At 33.6% G+C, this 16,990-nt stretch overlaps 1 protein-coding gene and 1 pseudogene across 1 annotated transcript; both read right to left on the reverse strand.

Annotated features, from left to right (window-relative positions):
• Positions 1 to 3,334: 3,334 nt before the first annotated feature.
• Positions 3,335 to 6,937, reverse strand: LOC142632591 (mitogen-activated protein kinase kinase kinase 20-like; annotated as a pseudogene).
• Positions 6,938 to 9,898: 2,961 nt separating this feature from the next.
• LOC142633128 (uncharacterized) lies at positions 9,899 to 13,305 on the reverse strand. The gene is made up of 2 exons (XM_075807397.1): positions 13,086 to 13,305; positions 9,899 to 10,546 (listed from the first exon to the last, which is right to left on the reverse strand). Exons 1-2 carry the CDS (start codon positions 13,251 to 13,253, stop codon positions 10,016 to 10,018), a joined length of 699 nt encoding a protein of 232 aa, XP_075663512.1. The 5' UTR covers positions 13,254 to 13,305; the 3' UTR covers positions 9,899 to 10,015.
• Positions 13,306 to 16,990: the final 3,685 nt, after the last annotated feature.

The following is a 16,990-nucleotide window of genomic DNA, read 5'->3' on the forward strand; positions in this document are numbered from 1 at the left end:
TGTGCTTGGGCCTCCTAATGCACTTACAACTTCATTATTTAGGGAAAATGCAACTACAAATCAGGATGCTTGCTGGTTGTGCAAAAACAAAACCGAGAGTGCAATTATCTTTTACTCGCAGAGAGTTTGAGATTCGATTTTGTTCCTAGAATTTAAAGAAATGTAATAAAATTTTATTTAGCAAAGATTTAGCTGTAATTTTATGACATCATTATTATTATATGTTTTCTAGTGTTGTTGTATTTTATGTTTTTTTTGTTGTTACTTATAATTAAGACATGCTTTGAAGATAAAAATACTTCTAAGTATTACTGAATAATACTTCTGAATATTATTAATTTGAAGATAAAAATACAAAATTGTTTGGATTGAGGGGTGACACACTCTCTCTTTAAGGAGATTCAGGCCTTTGGTTAGCTAGACTTTGTAACTGGTGCAGACCTTCTCTGACTTGTCTCTCCTAGAATATAATAGCCCAACAAATATCGTATAGTTAGAAAGACCTCTGCACAAAGTATTTAAGCCTAAAGCTCCACAAGAAAGAACACCATTTCTTATTACCAATAATCTTTTTTGTTGTTGTTGTTGTTGTTGTAGTATAGAATGCTTGTAATTGTTGTAGTATATTGTGTGACTTGTAATAGGTTTGAGCAAGTCTATCTAAAGGCTCAATGGGTCTCACGAAAATTATTACCCAAATTAATTAGATTAATTAGGTGTAGATGATCATTTATTTATTTTTTATAGCCTAGTAGCAAGAGGAAAGCCCAAAGACATGGGTAGAAGAGAGTAGGATAGAAAAATGCCATTAAGCCCAAGCAGCAGGAATAATGGATCATGAGCCCATGAAGCAAGCAAATACCCTAAAGAAGTAAGTGGGGCTAAGAAGGCCCGGAAGAAAGAAATAACAAACCCATGGGCTGTATGGATGTGGAAAAGCAAGAATGGGCCACGACTGTCACGGCAGGCCCAAAGCAATGTAAGTAAAGAAAGTAAGGGGTAAAGGAGAATCCATGAGGCTCAAGGAGGAAGCAAGAAGCACTTGGGCCAAAGAAGCCTAGGGAGTCAATAAAAGCCCATGGAAAGCATAGAATTAGAAAAAGGCCAAGGATGCCCCAAGAAAGTAAACGGGCCAAGGATGCCCAAGGGAAAGTAGGTGGGACAAGGGAGTCCACAAGTAGTCAAGGGCCCAATGAGTTTATTGGGCTTTCAGAAAAAGAATGAATGGAAAAGCCCGGAGAGGCCTAGCAGACTTGGGTCAAGCAAACCTCACGGCTGGCATAGTAGAATGGTGCGGCAGGAAACAAATGACAAGGGATGGAAGCATAAGAACAACCCACAAACGGGCAAGGCCCAGCCCCTAAGAGAAGCAAACCATAAATACAAAGTCAGGGAAAGTAGCCCATGCCATAAGAAGTCAAAGGTGAACGGCAAACAGGGCAGATTGACTTTCAAACCGCGGCAGACACATGAGCAGCGGGCAGAACTTGGATGAGCATGGAGGTAAAGCACGCGTAAGACCTAGGCACCACCAGCCTGTACCCAACCAATACAGGAAATGGTGAGGTCATGGGTCAGAGGTAAGAGTGTATGGTTTGGTGGTGGGAGGGGGAAAGACCCATTTTTGTGATTCTGCTCAAACTCTTTTGGAGGTAATGTCCTGCTGGGATGACATACCACCCAAAAGAGGCAAAACTGAGTTGGAACCACTAGGTGTATGCCATGAGGGACGGAGAGAAGGAGAGTATTTACACCGTGGCAGGTAAGAGTGCCACGGCAAGCAAGCAAACAAAAGAGCTTTTTTGTCTGGTGAGGTGGAGAGGCGCAGCTAGTGCAGGCTGGGCGACTAACCAGTCAGTGATGGCCAACAAAGACACCCACACCAGACAAAAACGGTTAGGGGCTAAAATGGTAAAAGTCAAGCACGGCTGACATTATATAAGGAGCCTTCACTGTGCACGGCAAGGGGGACAGCAACCTCTGGGATAATCACTAGAATCAGAAAAGAAATTGCGAGTAAGAAAACAATAAGGAAAGAAAGAGAATCAGAGAAAGGAGAGTAAAAAACGAAAAGAAAGAAAGGAAAGGATTTACGAAAAGAGAGAAGAAATAAAAAGAAAACAGAGAGAACTGAGTGGCAGGCATGCACCGAATGGGTCAATCTCCCTCTCCCTCTTCAACCCATGCTCTCTGGTAACAAAAAAGAGACCTTGCAAAAATCAGGTCATTTAGGCCCGCCCCTTCAAAGCTGCTAATTTCCCCTTCCATAAGAGATTAGTCGCATTGAAGATGTGGTTTTTCCTTCTTGACTTAGACTTGGCAGTAACTTAACACGGCAGGCTAACATTATCTTCTTTTTTTATAAGCTTACTGTTGTTCATTCAATACTTGTTATTTTGTTGTTGTTTTGTAAAACGGGCATCCCTTATCAAAGCCCACTGTTTATTTTATCTGAATCCTAAAGGAATTTCCATTACTGTCCTTGTTATATCTGCCTGCCATAGTTGATATGACAATTCTGCCTGCCATGGACGTATGACCAAAGCCTGATCAATAGGGGAATTGTTTGCGCGCAAGCCAGACCAAGAAGGTTTGCTCTTGGACCGGTCCCAACTCCTTGATCCAGAAATCTTTGGGCCTAGTGTTGCAGCAGGCGGCCCAGCCCAACACTTGCAAAAAAAAAAAAAAAAGGGCCCACACATTAGGTTCATAATTTTGATGTAGTGGGTGTTATAAGATTTATTGCTTGATATAATGCTGATGGATTGAAGCTACACAATTAATGGATCAAATAAGGAGTTTCTGAAGAATAGATAAGCCCAATAGCTAGTCCATTAAGTGGATGAATAACTCTTAATTTTCACAATAAAAAAAGGTCATTTACTCACCAGTGGATATTTGATCCAATACATATCAGCCCATTAATTATCACAATTAAAAAGAACGGGTAATTACACTAAACTCACTTGTGGTTTGGCTAGAAATCACTTTGCCTACCTGTGATTTAAAAAGTGTTACTTTACCCGCATGAGGTATGTTTCGTTTGTTTTCTGTAACCCACCTCTATTAAAATTAAGGGTAAATAGATATTTTTGCTTAAATTTTATGTCTTTTTCCTCCCAAAACAAAAAATAGCACAAAAATGCAAGAGAAAGAAGATCAAAAAGTGGTATTTGTCTTTCTCTTCATTCACACAAATCTTGAACATAAAGAACATACTCAAAAAAAAAAAAAACCTCAAATCAACTTGCACAAGATCACTGACTTAATGACTCAAATTGTCCAGTTTCTAAGCAAGAATATTTCACCTTTCATAGTTAACATTTACCCTTTCCTAAGTCTTTATGGTAATGACAAGTAAACCCATATTGATATCATCATCAGGCAGCAAGCTCAAATTGCCAGAAGAACAACTAAACTCATAATCTTTTGAGAAACAAAAAAACCTCATAATCGGCCTCATTAGTCCCAGAAACACTGGTAACAGCTGGTAGTTCTTCATCACCAAGTCCGTCAAGAAAAGGGTGATCCATCAACATCTCAGCATCATCACATCTTGTCTTCTTTTTCTAGACTGTCTAGCTAATTTTAGATTTGCTTGCTTCCTAATATGGAAAATAATTAAATTGGTATGCAGTCCATTTTAAATATAAAAACAAATTGAGAAGCATTGCACAATATTTGAAAAAACATAAAATTTCTTGTTACCAACCTCCTTTGACGCTTTGCCTCATCAAAATTTTCAATGATCTTTGCGGTAAACTGAAAAACTGTACACGGTCAAGAAAGCAAATTCAGCAAGTGATGTAGAGGCAGCTAATTGCAGAAACCCACAATCACAACACAAATTGATGTAACTATTCAATCATTAAATAACTGTTCAACACAACATGCTAAATTGAAAAAAAAAAGCCTTTATTCTCAAAGCAAATAAACATACATTGTAGATATAATAGAATTTATTTATTTATTTATTAATTTGATAAATCAAAAAGATTTATTCATTAGAAGAAACAAGGCCCGCTCTCAGAAAATCTTTGGCTTGACTTGATCCTAGTTGGAATTTCAAGCAATTCGCGCTCGTCAGCAATAAGAATGAATAGATCCCGTTTGTTAAATGTTTTTCCCCTATCCCAAGGAGATTTCCCAGTCAACATCTCACAAACAACGAAACCCAAAGCCCAAATATCAAAGGGAGGCTCTTGCACACACTCAATCAAACACTCAAGTGCCATACACAAAGCAGTGCCTCTTAAGTCCATCTTCATCTTCTTCCTCTGCCATGACCTCTTGGCCAACCCAAGATTAGCAATCTTGGCCACAAAATGAGCAGCAGCAGTAGTACTAGCACTCACATTCACAAGCAGAACATTCTCAGGCTTGATATCACAGTGTACATACCCACCTGTAATTTTCAATGGTTGGCCCACCTGTAATTTTCAATGGGTATGTTCTTCATGATTTGGGTTTTTTTTTGTTGGTATGTTCTTCATGTTCAAAATTTGTGTGAATGGAGAGAGAGACAAATACCACTTTTTGATCTTGTTTCTCTTGTATTTTTGTGCTATTTTTTGTTTTGGGAGGAGAGAGACATAAAATTTGAGCAAAAATACCTATTTACCCTTGATTTTAACAGAGGTGGGTTATGGAAAACAAACGGAACATACCTCAGGTGGGTAAAGTGACATTTTTTAAACCACGGGTAGGCAAAGTGATTTCGGGCCAAACCACAGGTGGATTTAGTGTAATTACCCAAAAAAAGAATAAAAGAGTCTCTCTCATTTTTTTAGTGTGGAATTAAACGTTTTAGTAACTCCTAATATTTCAAATTAACTCCCGTATTATATTTATGTTGTAATATAAATTCATTTTAATTAAATAATATTAAAATGCTCCATCACTTTTTTTTTAGACTTCATTTTAATCCGTAATTTAGGTGTACTTTTGTTTTTCAATTTACACTTTTATTTTATCATTTTTCAAACTTTCTATCAGTGACTTACTAATTATACCAAGGAGCTAGCTCTTACACCATTTTAATGTGCTCTCCTAATTTAATAACAATGGTGTGAATCATTAGTGTGGTCATTTATCTGTTTTAAACAAAGAGAAAATAGCGTCCGAATATTCATTAGAGCAATCACACAAAGTGCTTCTAAAATAGAAAAAGTTGTGAAATTTACAAAATTTTGCCTCGAAACTATCCATATTAGTGGGTGTATAAATGTGCATATTTGCTACAGTAACCATGTTACATGTTAATATACACAGTTACTGTAATCATTTATACTCTTTTTTATTTTTTATTTTTATTTATCTCTCTCACCATTGCTCTTGTCTGATCCCAACCACCACCACCCACCAAAAAACTTAATTAACCCAAACCCTTACCAAACTCAACTCAAAATCAACCTAATAAACCAAAATAAAAACCAAACCAAATCCAATGAAAAACCTATGAAAACTAAAAAAAAAAAAAAACTGTTAGTCTGTTAATAGATCTACCACTACTGTCGTTGGATTTGCCGTTGTTGTTGTTGCTATTGGTGTCACCTTTCCTCCGTCTATGAGTATCTGGGTTTGGGATATGAGAGAGAGATAAATAAAATAGAGAGATAATAATTAATTATTATTATTATTATTATTATTATTATTATTATTATTATTATTATTATTATTATTATTATTATTATTATTAAATAGAGTGTATAATAGATACATTAATATGGGTGTTTTTTTTAAAATAATTATGTAAAATATAAAATTTAGATTTTAATGCTAAAATAAACAAAAATTCTGAGCATGATATATATATTAAGGAATCTCAAAAGCTGATTTTTTTTTTGACTAAATGAAAAAAGGGGGTCTCCGGTGTGGGTTCATTGACCGCACGCCACATGACGGCTGTAGAGAGGGAAAATTCCCGACCTATCACAAGCTGACACATCATACTACTAAGTCCACAAAATACAACCAATTACAAAGCTCCACGTACTGCTGCTAGGTTTTGCCATCACTATTCAGATTCCAATAGAAATTTGCCAAGTGTCATTGAAATAAAGGCATGAAACTGCATCAGCACGTGTAAGCGATGACACAAGCAGCCCTGCGCGTGTAAGCGATGACACAAGCAATCCAGCACGTGTAAGCGATGACACAAGCAATCCAGCACGTGTAAGCGATGACATAAGCGGACCAATCAGGCTGTGACAAGTGTCACCAATCAGACTCCGCCACGTGTCGCTCACCCACCCTTAAACTCCTATAAATAGAAGCCTTCTTAAGACATTTAGGAGGACAGAGAAAAGGAAGAAGATATCTTGAGTTCAAAAATCCAGAAGCTCTGCCGGAATCAAACCCCAAAGCCTCCAAGAATTTCAAGAACTTCAACCTCGAATATAGACAACATTCGAAGCAAAATCATCCAAACTACTCGTCCAGGTCTCAAAGGTCACTAGAATCAAGCTCAAAAGCCTCCAGAAACCTCAACAAACCATAAATCAACGAAGCTCTACGGAATCAAGCCTCTAAAGCACCGAAGAACTTCCACCACAAACTTTCAAACACGAAGAACACGAAGAACAAAGAATTTCTAACAAGCTCATAGCCAGAGATTCATTGTAATTCCGTTTCAAAGATCTTCGATCCATTCCTCAGCTAAATTGAAGGATATCTTGTGTTCAAATCAAAATCACATTACCACAATTCCAATCAACAAATCTTTCAGGGAGATTGAATCAGAGGATCACTCTTTTGTAATTACAGAGAATTGTACCACATATTCATCAATACAAATTCGTATTTGTGAAACTATTTTTACTTATTTGATTTATTTCGAACTAAGAATTTAGTCGTCTACAACGGCAATGAGTAATACTACGTGTACCACACGGGCTTTGCTGAAGATATCACTTGAACCGCTCCTCTCTGGGTGCATACTGAGAACTTCTACTTAAGCCACACACCGTGTGGTTCTCAAAAGCTGATTTAGTGCCTTCAAAATGGAGACGGAAATGAATCCTAAAGAATCTAAAAAAGATGATTAGCCATTTTCAAAATCAAGTTAGTGGATGTCTCATTGCTGGTGATAGGATTTCCAAGAATTTAAAATTTGTACGACGTCTTATTATTTCGCCTTTTGACTTTTCCATGTTGTAATATATGGCAGGCAGTATTTGTGAAAGGGTCTCCACTAATGTAAATTCGATTGCCATTGGCTTCTGATATAATTAAAAAAGAAAAAAAGAAACAAGATTCAATGGAGGCCAAGCCGAATGCTTTTTCTCTTTTTTGGTTACATCTTAAAAATAGTGTCAAGCTGGGATTTTAGCATGACTTTTAGTAGGGACCGAACCAGTGGATCCAACTTTTAATGGAAAACGATTTTAAAGCTCTTTGCTTTGAGTTAGCAAATCAAATATTTTTCAAAGTAAATAACGACAAGTTCTAAAATCTTTATCTGGACCTAAGGATTCTGGAAAATCTGATCGTGTACGTCAAGTGTGCATTTGGATTGCTTGTTCAGCTCAAATTATTCAGCATTTGCGTTTTTGGTTGAATCACACGGCACTGTTCACGACCCAGCAAAAAACGTGCATATTAATACATTTTTGGGTCCCATGACACTATTCAAACTTTTAAAAATTATTTTATTAGAGTGTTTTCAGCAATAAATTTCAGTTTTTAGCAAATAAGCAGCATCTAAATAGACCCTAATTCTGAAGTAATACATACCAACAACCAAAAAGATATATATATATATATATATATATATATATATATATATATATATATATTGTTTAAGCAAAAAAAAAAAGAAAAGAAAGAAAGAGAAAAACTGTGATGTAGGTCATTAAAGCAGAAGGATTTTAAGGAGAAAATGGGCATTTGCCCCCCCTTTTGTCAAAATTTTTCAGCAAAATGTTCCATATCTGTAACTATTTAGGGAAATGTCCCTGTTTTGAAACTCAATTTTTAGAAAATGGAGTTTCAATAATCGAGTTATAGCGAACTGAAAATTAAAAAAAAAAAAAAAAAGTTTCTGGAACTGTGATGCAGGTCATTGGAGCAGAAGGATTTTGAGGAGAAAATGGGCATTTGCCCATTTCGCCAAAACTTTTCAGCAAAATGCTCCATATTTGAAACTATTTAGGGAAATACTCCTGTTTTGAAACTTAATTTTTAGAAAATCAAGTTTCAATTTAAAACTCGATTTTTGGACAATCGAGTTATAGTGAATTGAAAATAAAAAAAAAAAAATTCTGGAACTGTGGCGCAGGTCATTGGAGCAGAAGGATTTTAAGGAGAAAATGGGCATTTGCCCATTTCGCCAAAACTTTTCAGCAAAATACCCCATATCTGAAACTATTTAGAGAAATGCCCATGTTTTGAAACTCAATTTTTAGAAAATTGAGTTTCAATTTAAAACTCGATTTTTGGACAATTGAGTTATATAAAACTGAAAATTACAAAAAAAAAAAAAAAAATTCAGGAACTCGAATTCATGGAACTCGAGTTCCTTGAAAAATTCAAGTTGAACTCGAGTACTTTACATGGAACTCGAGTTCCGAATTTTTTTTTTGCTAAGTCCACGTTCGCTATAACTCAATGTTCCAAAAATCGAGTTATATATTTGAAACTCGATTTTATTTGAAACTCTATTTTTAGAAAATCGAGTTTCCAAACAATGACATTTATCTAATTAGTTTCAGACATGAGGCAATTTGCTGGAAAGTTTGTGAGAAAGGGGTAAAAACCTATTTTGGCCATGATTTTAATAAAGGGAGGACTTCTCATATTCTATAAATTAACTACGTTGATTTGATAAAACTAAGAATATTGAGATAATCTCATCAAAAAAAAAAAATTTGAGATAAGAGATTTTTGTATGAAAATTTTTTCTTAATTTTTTCATTTTTCCATAAATCTTAGCTTTAATTTCCCTTCTTGCAAATTATTGTCCTTTTTTTTTTTTTTTTCTAGAACCATTTTATAGTAGTTTTTTTTTTTTTTTTTTTTTATTATTTTTAAAGAGTTTTAACCTATGGCGTCTGCTCCTGATGATAGCTCTTTATCATCAGACCAAGACACCTATCAGTTTTTGGTGTAGGCGGAGATTGAACCCCAAATCCCTTATAAAACCATCAAAGACTTTACCAGTTGAGCTAACTGGAACCCACAACCATTTTATAGTAGTTAATTGTTGACGGTGTTATTTATTGTTAGACCCCTAGCTAAAACAGAGATTAAAAAAGAAAGTGACTTAAAATAAATAAATCAGCTTTAAAGTAAATTTAATTCTCAAAAAAGAAAAAGAAAAAAGCTTTAAAGTAAATTTGCGGTTGACAAATAAGCTACCATGCAATTTTTGAGCCCAAAAGCTATTCAGAGTAAATTAATATTTAGATGAACCATGTCTTATCGTGCATAATTTTGTAAAATATAAAAAAGTAGTTCATTTTATACATTTTGAGCAAAAAAAACCCACATCAGTGGGTGTAAAATTGTGCATAAATGCACAAGTGCTACAGTAACCATGCATATATGCACGGTTATTGTAGCTCATGCATTTAATATTTTAGTATTTTTTGGTAGTGTTGAGCATGAGAGAGAGAGGGGTAATGAGTGAGGAAATAATAAAAAATTGTAAAAGAATAAATATTTTATTGAATAAATGTCTAGAATAGATAGACTGATATTAGTGTTTTGTTAAAAATTGGTGTGTAAAATAGAAAAAATAGTTTTTTTTATATAAAATAGACGAAAAGTTTACATGAACTGATGTGGTTGCTTTTAACCTTATATAAAATGCACAATAAAAAAAGGGTATAGTCAGACAAGTTGTGTGCATATATATGGACAAATTTTAGAGTTTCGTATATTGCTAAACGACATGGACCGACGACCTCAACTGCTACCTTGTTCTTGCATAAGAAAAGAAGGTAGTAGTGCTACAGGGATCGAGCGAGAACGTGTAAATTACTTAAAAGCAAAAAAAAGAGTACATGATCAATGATCAAACAAACTCCTTATTTCCATTCTCCTCCACCTTTTCCTGCCCATAGTTGCACATAAAGTCAAGGTTGTAGAACACAGGCACCATTGCAGCAAAGCATAAGAAAACTAGGACAGGCCCAAAAATCCAAAGTAGAAGAGGAATTGCTGCATAGAATAGCCTATTGCCAATAGTGTTTAAAAGAGAACCCTTCTCTAAAAGCTCAGTCAAATAGCCTGCAGTAACCATGCAAATAGGGTCCTGTGGGACACAAATGAGGATGCACACTTGATTTAAGAACCTAATCGATAGGGAGTGGCAGAAGAATGAGAAAAGAAAAACTGTGAGGAGTGCTACATATTTTAGTGCCACCATAAATTCCCCATGTGCCCCATAAATGGTGTCATTGACAGGTTTTTTCACACTGTATGTGCTGCTAATTACTGCTCCTAGACCAGCACTGACGAGGATTGATGTAGTAGCCATCAGGGTTGAACCCATGATCAAGTTCCGGAGGGTCTGAACTGCCACAATATTCTTCCTATCAATGTCCTGCAAATTATGGGTTTAAATTGCTAAGTACGTACGTGAGCCATTGCAAACTTTTCCATGAGTAATGCTGATAGGATTGCTACAAATTTTAGCATATAACTTTTACAATTAGTTAAAGTGTCACCGATCACAAAACATAATGATAATAATTCTAATATTCACTTATTATGTCACTAAAATCCACCCATTTCACTTCTTGTCATATGAGTTTGAAAATCATATGTAATAGAATTTATAGCATTTTTCTACTACAGATTTTACTATATAAATCTTAAAAATTGATTTGTCATCAATCACATAAAATTTATTTATTTATTTATTATATTGTTAAAGAAACATCGATCACATTCATTCCTATATCCTGAAACTATTTAGAATTAACACATCATGATAACATGAGATCGAGTTCCATGTTGGAAACTATAATTAATGAAACATTTTTAATTACCCTAGATGTGATGGTGGTGTTTCAAGTATATTGTGGAAAACAAATTTTATCCTAGTTGTGGATAAAGGTGATAAAGGGTTGGCTCTGTTTGTTTTCTTTATAAAACAATGATAAAGGGTCGACTTTTAACAGTTAGTGGCGATTGTGCAAATAAAGAAACGTTTACAATCAACATCACACACCACAGAAATAGATGGTATTATTGAGCCACTTTCATAAAATTATGGGCCATGTTACCTATGGGCATTACAATAATTCATTTTCATTTCACATCCACTATATGTAATTTTGAGCTCAAAGAAAAGAAAATTTTGCAATTTATTAAATCTCAATATATTTTGGAATAAGGTTATATTAATGAGTGTCTTAAGAAAAAATTAAAAATGAAAAAAAGTTAGCAGATGTCTTAATAATCTTAATTTAAAAAAATATTTTTATAAATTTTTTATTGGAAAAGAAAAAACAATTAAAAGTGATATTAAAATTTTCTGAAAATTGTTTATTAATAAATACCTTAAGAACACCCTTTAACCAGACCAATAAATATATGTTGATGAGTTATATATATATATATATATATATATATATATATATATATATATATATATATATATATATTTTAGAAACTTATAACTTATAACATATATTTTTGTATTAAAAAAAAAAATTGTTAATAATTTATTAGTTTACCAACACAAATTATTGTGATTATATGTATTTATCTTGACATTTGTGCATCATTTAACTTTATTAATGACAATTATAAAAATCCATAATTTAAGAGAGTGATAAATACATCTTAACTTGTGCCTTTGGGCGCTCGTTAAACAAAAGCCACATATGGAAGTGAAGTGAATGATATTTGGAAAAATTTAGACGTGAAACATATATGGAGACTAGTTTATCTGTTTTGAACAATGATAATTCAGGACTGTGAGATAGCAAACTGTTTGATAATTAATCCAAAGAGATGACAGGCAGAAAATTAAAGATAAAGATGCATGAGAGAAAGAAAGAGAGAATAAAGCATGAGAAATACCAGTTAGCTCTGTAACGTTTTAAAAACAAGGGGAAAAAAATTAAATATCTTGAGGGCGGGCGGGTATTTTGTTCGTAATAAAGAAGGACTTTTGTGAGCTCTTTGGATTATATATATATATATATATATATATATATTTATATAATCTGCGTGCTTATATGCACATGGTAGAAGCAGATTACTAAGGAAAAAAAGATGCCCTTAGTGATTTGAGAATTGGCATAATAGGTAGAAGGAATCTTAATTTATTGCCAACCTCTGGTCACAAAGTAGTGTACGATGCGACTAATTAATAATTCCACTCAATATTAAAATCTGTATCATTTCTTTAAAGTAAAATAACTTTTTTTAAAAAAAATTTTAAAATCTGTGTCCTTAGTTGGTATGATAATAATTGGCATAATTTAGGTATTGTAGGGCACGGTCATGCTATTCTTAGTTTTTTTTTTGAAGCCGGAACCAATCAATTTTCATTAAGTTAAAGCTTATATCCTTAGTTGATATATATGCTTTATTTTTACTCAATTTCATGAAGTCATTCTTCTTAATTAAAACAAAAAATTTCATGAAGTCATGAGATAGATACAAAAGAGTTAAACTTTTCAGGATTTTGGAAAGACTATTACGGATAAGTCTCAATTAGCAGATGATGTGGATTCAAATATGAATGACAAACAGAGCAAAAAATCTAAAGATAATAAGTAGGTTATCAAAGACTGAGAGTAGGATAGCAATTCCTCCAGTTGATTTGGATTTCTAAGGCCACAATTAGTTGTCTAAAACAGACAGTGATAATCAGAGAAAGTTCAATGTGAGAACATGGTACTGAGTTTGGAAATTGATGGAAGACAGTTTTGAGAATAGATGTATTAGTTATAAGTTAGCCTTTAATTAATTTGAAAGCTGATGAGCAGAGTTAAAGGATTTTGTAGTTTTCTTTTTTTTTTTTTACATAAATTCTTCAAAGGAGCCCAGAGAGAGAGAGAGAGAACAAATTGGACGTGTAAGGATTGTTGTATAAAAAAGATGAAAGCATGAAATTAAGGTAATACCTTCATCATGGCCCCGACCCAGAAACGTCTTCCGTTTGCATTTCTTCCGATTGTAGTTGTGAAAGGCTGTGTCCGAACCTTATGCCATAGATAAAGATGATAGAAAATGGTTAATAGAAAACCTAATGGTACAAGGATCACATCCAAATAACATTTCCTCCATTCCATCTCTCTCTCTCTCTGTCTGTCTGTCTGTCTGTCTATCTCTCTCTCTCTCTCCCCTATTTGAATCGATAATTAAACATACAATACACTAATATAATTGTAACTTCATGTCTGGGTAGCGTTTGATTCGTGGAATCTTGATAAGATTCCTATAACTTTTCCAACAATGTAATAAAATTTCGTGGAATCTCACATTTCAGGAATATCACCTTTACGTACTTAATGGGAAAGTAATCATCAGGTAAAATAGTAATAAACAAGATTCCCACTAGATAGATGTAAACGTGAATTTTTGTAAAATCAATCGAATAACCTTATATGTACATACATACGTTTTCACAATATATACACACACATTTATAGGTGTGCATGGGTTGAATTGAGCAAATGGAGAGTAATATTTTTAACAAACCCACCAATGGCAAGGTAAGAAAATTCCAGTTAGTCACCGACATGCCAATCTACAAATTTGGCAGGTCGGTTGAAAATCTTAACGGTTTCAACTCGGTAGGTTGGCAAATTCAATTGATTAGATAAAACTATTTTAGTTAAATTGGATAATTGTTTACTCTCTCAAATAAAGTTTTGTTTTTCTTAAAAAAAAAAGGAAAGAAAAAATTTGCAATTTTAATTAAAAATAATTACAAATACTACGTAATTTTTATTAGAATGACTATACTTTTTATCACTTTAAAATGAACAAACATTTCAAAATCTAAAATTAGACGTATACATATAGGGAGTTTTAGGGAAAAGAAATGTGAAAATAAAAGAAAGAGAAAGAGACAAGGATAATAAATAAGTGGATGTGCATGCGAGATAGAGTTTTACAACATTACAAAGTATATAAATATAAACTGAGTATACACATACTATTGCCATAAAACCCAATTGTATGACATTATCCATTAAATAATAAAGGTTGTTTTATTTTCTAAGATTACTTTAGCATGAATATTTGGACATTATACTATTTTTTATGAGATGTATTGTATGTGATTTAGGTTGGGAATAAGATTTCCATATGGAATATCTAAATCACAAGTTCATCATAAATTTATAAACCCTAGTTCATAGCTAGTTGTGAAGTTGGGCATTTTATTTATGAAGACTATAACTTATCAATTAAGATTATTTGTCTTAATCATGGAAGTGGAGACTTCTAATTGATATGTTATTGTGTCTTAAGTATGTAAGTTTTAAGTATGTATAAAATACATTGAACTAGACTACTGTGAGATTTATTATTCTACTAACTACTATTATCTAAATAATAAATTTCACAATTTCTATTTTTCATACTCTCAATCCTAAGAGGATTGTAAGAAAGCACTGACCAAGAGAGAAGAAGAATAAAGAGTTCACAGAGAGAGTAATTGAGTGCTAGAGAGAAAAAGAGTTGAAGAATTTCTCTATTGCTTCAGTGAATGAATGAATCTGTAGACTATTAAGGCTTTATACAACAACAGAGTAAAACTAATTTACCAACTTATATGAATTAATTATGGCACGTGTAACAGGTAGTTATAGCATGTGTGATTACAAGTTGAGATAATTAATTCTCCTAAACAACTTGCAGTTTAGCTAGCAGATGAAGATTCCTGTTGTTTAGCCTACATCTTGTTGTTGAGCCTTTCTTCCTTCTTTCTTACCTTTCTGATCTTTACAAACTTGATACTCCCCCTCAAGATGAGAACCAGAACTATGTATGTTCACAATACTCATCTTGGTAAGTAAAGATGTCAATTGTTGACCACTGACAACCTTTGCGAGTAAATCTACTAGCTGTGAATGTGTAGGAGTGTAACACAACCTTATGACCTTGTCTTGTGGCGTGTCTCTAACCAAATGGCAGTCTACCTCTATATGTTTAGTCATTTCATGAAAAACAGGATTTTCACATATGTACATTGCTGCTTGGTTGTCACAAAAGAGCAATGCAGGATGTGGGTGGTGAACTTCTAAATCCTTCAACAAAGCTAGTAACCGAGTCATCTCACAAACTGTCACTGCCATGGCCCTATATTCAGTTTTAGCTGAAGACCTAGAAACTATAGATTGTTTCTTGGACTTCCATGAGACTAGAGAATCACCCAAGAACACACAGTAACCTATACTGGACCTTCTAATGTCAACACAAGATGCCCAATCTGCGTCTGTAAAAGCTTTCAAATGAAAATCTGATTTAGAGGATAGAAGAATGCCTTGGCCAGGACACCCTTTGATGCATTGCAACACCTTATAAGTTGCATCCACATGAGGTTTTCTTGGTTTTGACATGTATTGGCTTAGTTTATGTACTAAATATGTGATGTCTGGTCTAGTACTAGTTAGATGTAGTAATCTTCCAACCAACCTTCTATAGACACCTAGATCAGGCAACAACTCCCCATGATACTTACTCAACTTCAAGTTTTGTTCCATTGAAACTTTACAAGGTTTGCAGCTGTTAGAAAATACATGTTTGTATCGCATACAAAACATATGCAGCGAAAAATTAACAGATCTACTTCATTCGCAATTGATAACATGTACTATGTAAATTTGAGAATTCAATATCAAGAGAGCGTACCTTAGTGCGGTGAAATTCAAAAAAAAAAAAAAGATCAGAAGTACAATTCCACTTTACGCCCAAGAAGTGTGGTTTTTCAATCAGTTTTCCAATGGAGAATAAAAGAGTGTCTCACACTCACATACACACCATTTTTCAATAATGTCACACTCACTCATAAAATTCTGTATGTTTCTCCTTTTGTATCTAATTGATTATCTAATTGGGCTAGCCTTTTGGGCCTTTCCAATTGGGCTTTAGTGTGTGGCTTGGAGTGGAACCAAAAAGGAGAAATAAGATACTAGCTCCAATGGCCCTTGGGCTTTTCTGTCAACTCTTGACAAATCCAAAGTTATCATTAACTATATTTAATACTATTATAAAAATATAGTTGCACTCTAGGCCTTATTTATAAATTATATCCCAAGACTTTATTGTTCATGCAACCCCTTCATAAAATATTCGTAGTGATACAAAGTCATGAATGTAAACTGTCACTTTGTAAATTACTACATCTTAATCCTTGAGTACCCAATTTAATCCTTTATGTTATTCATCATATATTTATGAAATCTAATTTCATAAATATATACTTTAGTAACTCCTTACTAAAGTAGTTAGGCCTAACACTCTAAATAACCAAACCCATTAAACTTATCTCAAGGGAATATTTTGTATCTCCGTTAAGTGGCTATGAATTCCATTTTGAGAATATATGTTCCATCAACACTAAATGCGGCTTCCCAACATACTGAGGTTTTAATTGTGACTTTAGATCTCACTCCTGATATATCAAAGCAACCTACATTTCATGATCAGGTCCATTATCCTCTCAAGATTAAGAGTTCATGTAAATAGAAGTCATGAGATTTATTATTCATTTGACAATCGTTAGGAGAATAATAAATTTCACAACGGTCTAGTTCAATATGTCTTAACTCTTAAAACATATCAACATACAAACTAGAAGTCTCCACTTCCATGATCAAGAAAAATCATTTTAGTTGATACGTTATAGTCATCGCAGTTGAAATGTCCAATTTCATCACCGACTACAAACTAAAATTCTGAGTTTACAAAGAACTTGCGATTTATATCTTCTGTGACTTTTCACATAAATCACATAATATGCATCTCATGAACTATATGATAATGTACAAATATTCATGTTACCATTATTTTAAATAAT

The sequence above is a fragment of the Castanea sativa genome, chromosome 4 (genome assembly GCF_040712315.1).
Source record: "Castanea sativa cultivar Marrone di Chiusa Pesio chromosome 4, ASM4071231v1".
Classification (NCBI taxonomy): Eukaryota; Viridiplantae; Streptophyta; class Magnoliopsida; order Fagales; family Fagaceae; genus Castanea; species Castanea sativa.

Bases quoted from the DNA above. Each gene is read 5' to 3' on its own strand.
- LOC142633128 (XM_075807397.1), bottom strand. From the start codon at position 13,253: ATGGAATGGAGGAAATGTTATTTGGATGTGATCCTTGTACCATTAGGT. The intron at 10,547-13,085 runs GTATTACCTTAA...CATAATTTGCAG, and splicing joins GGGTCGGGGCCATGATGAAG to GACATTGATAGGAAGAATAT.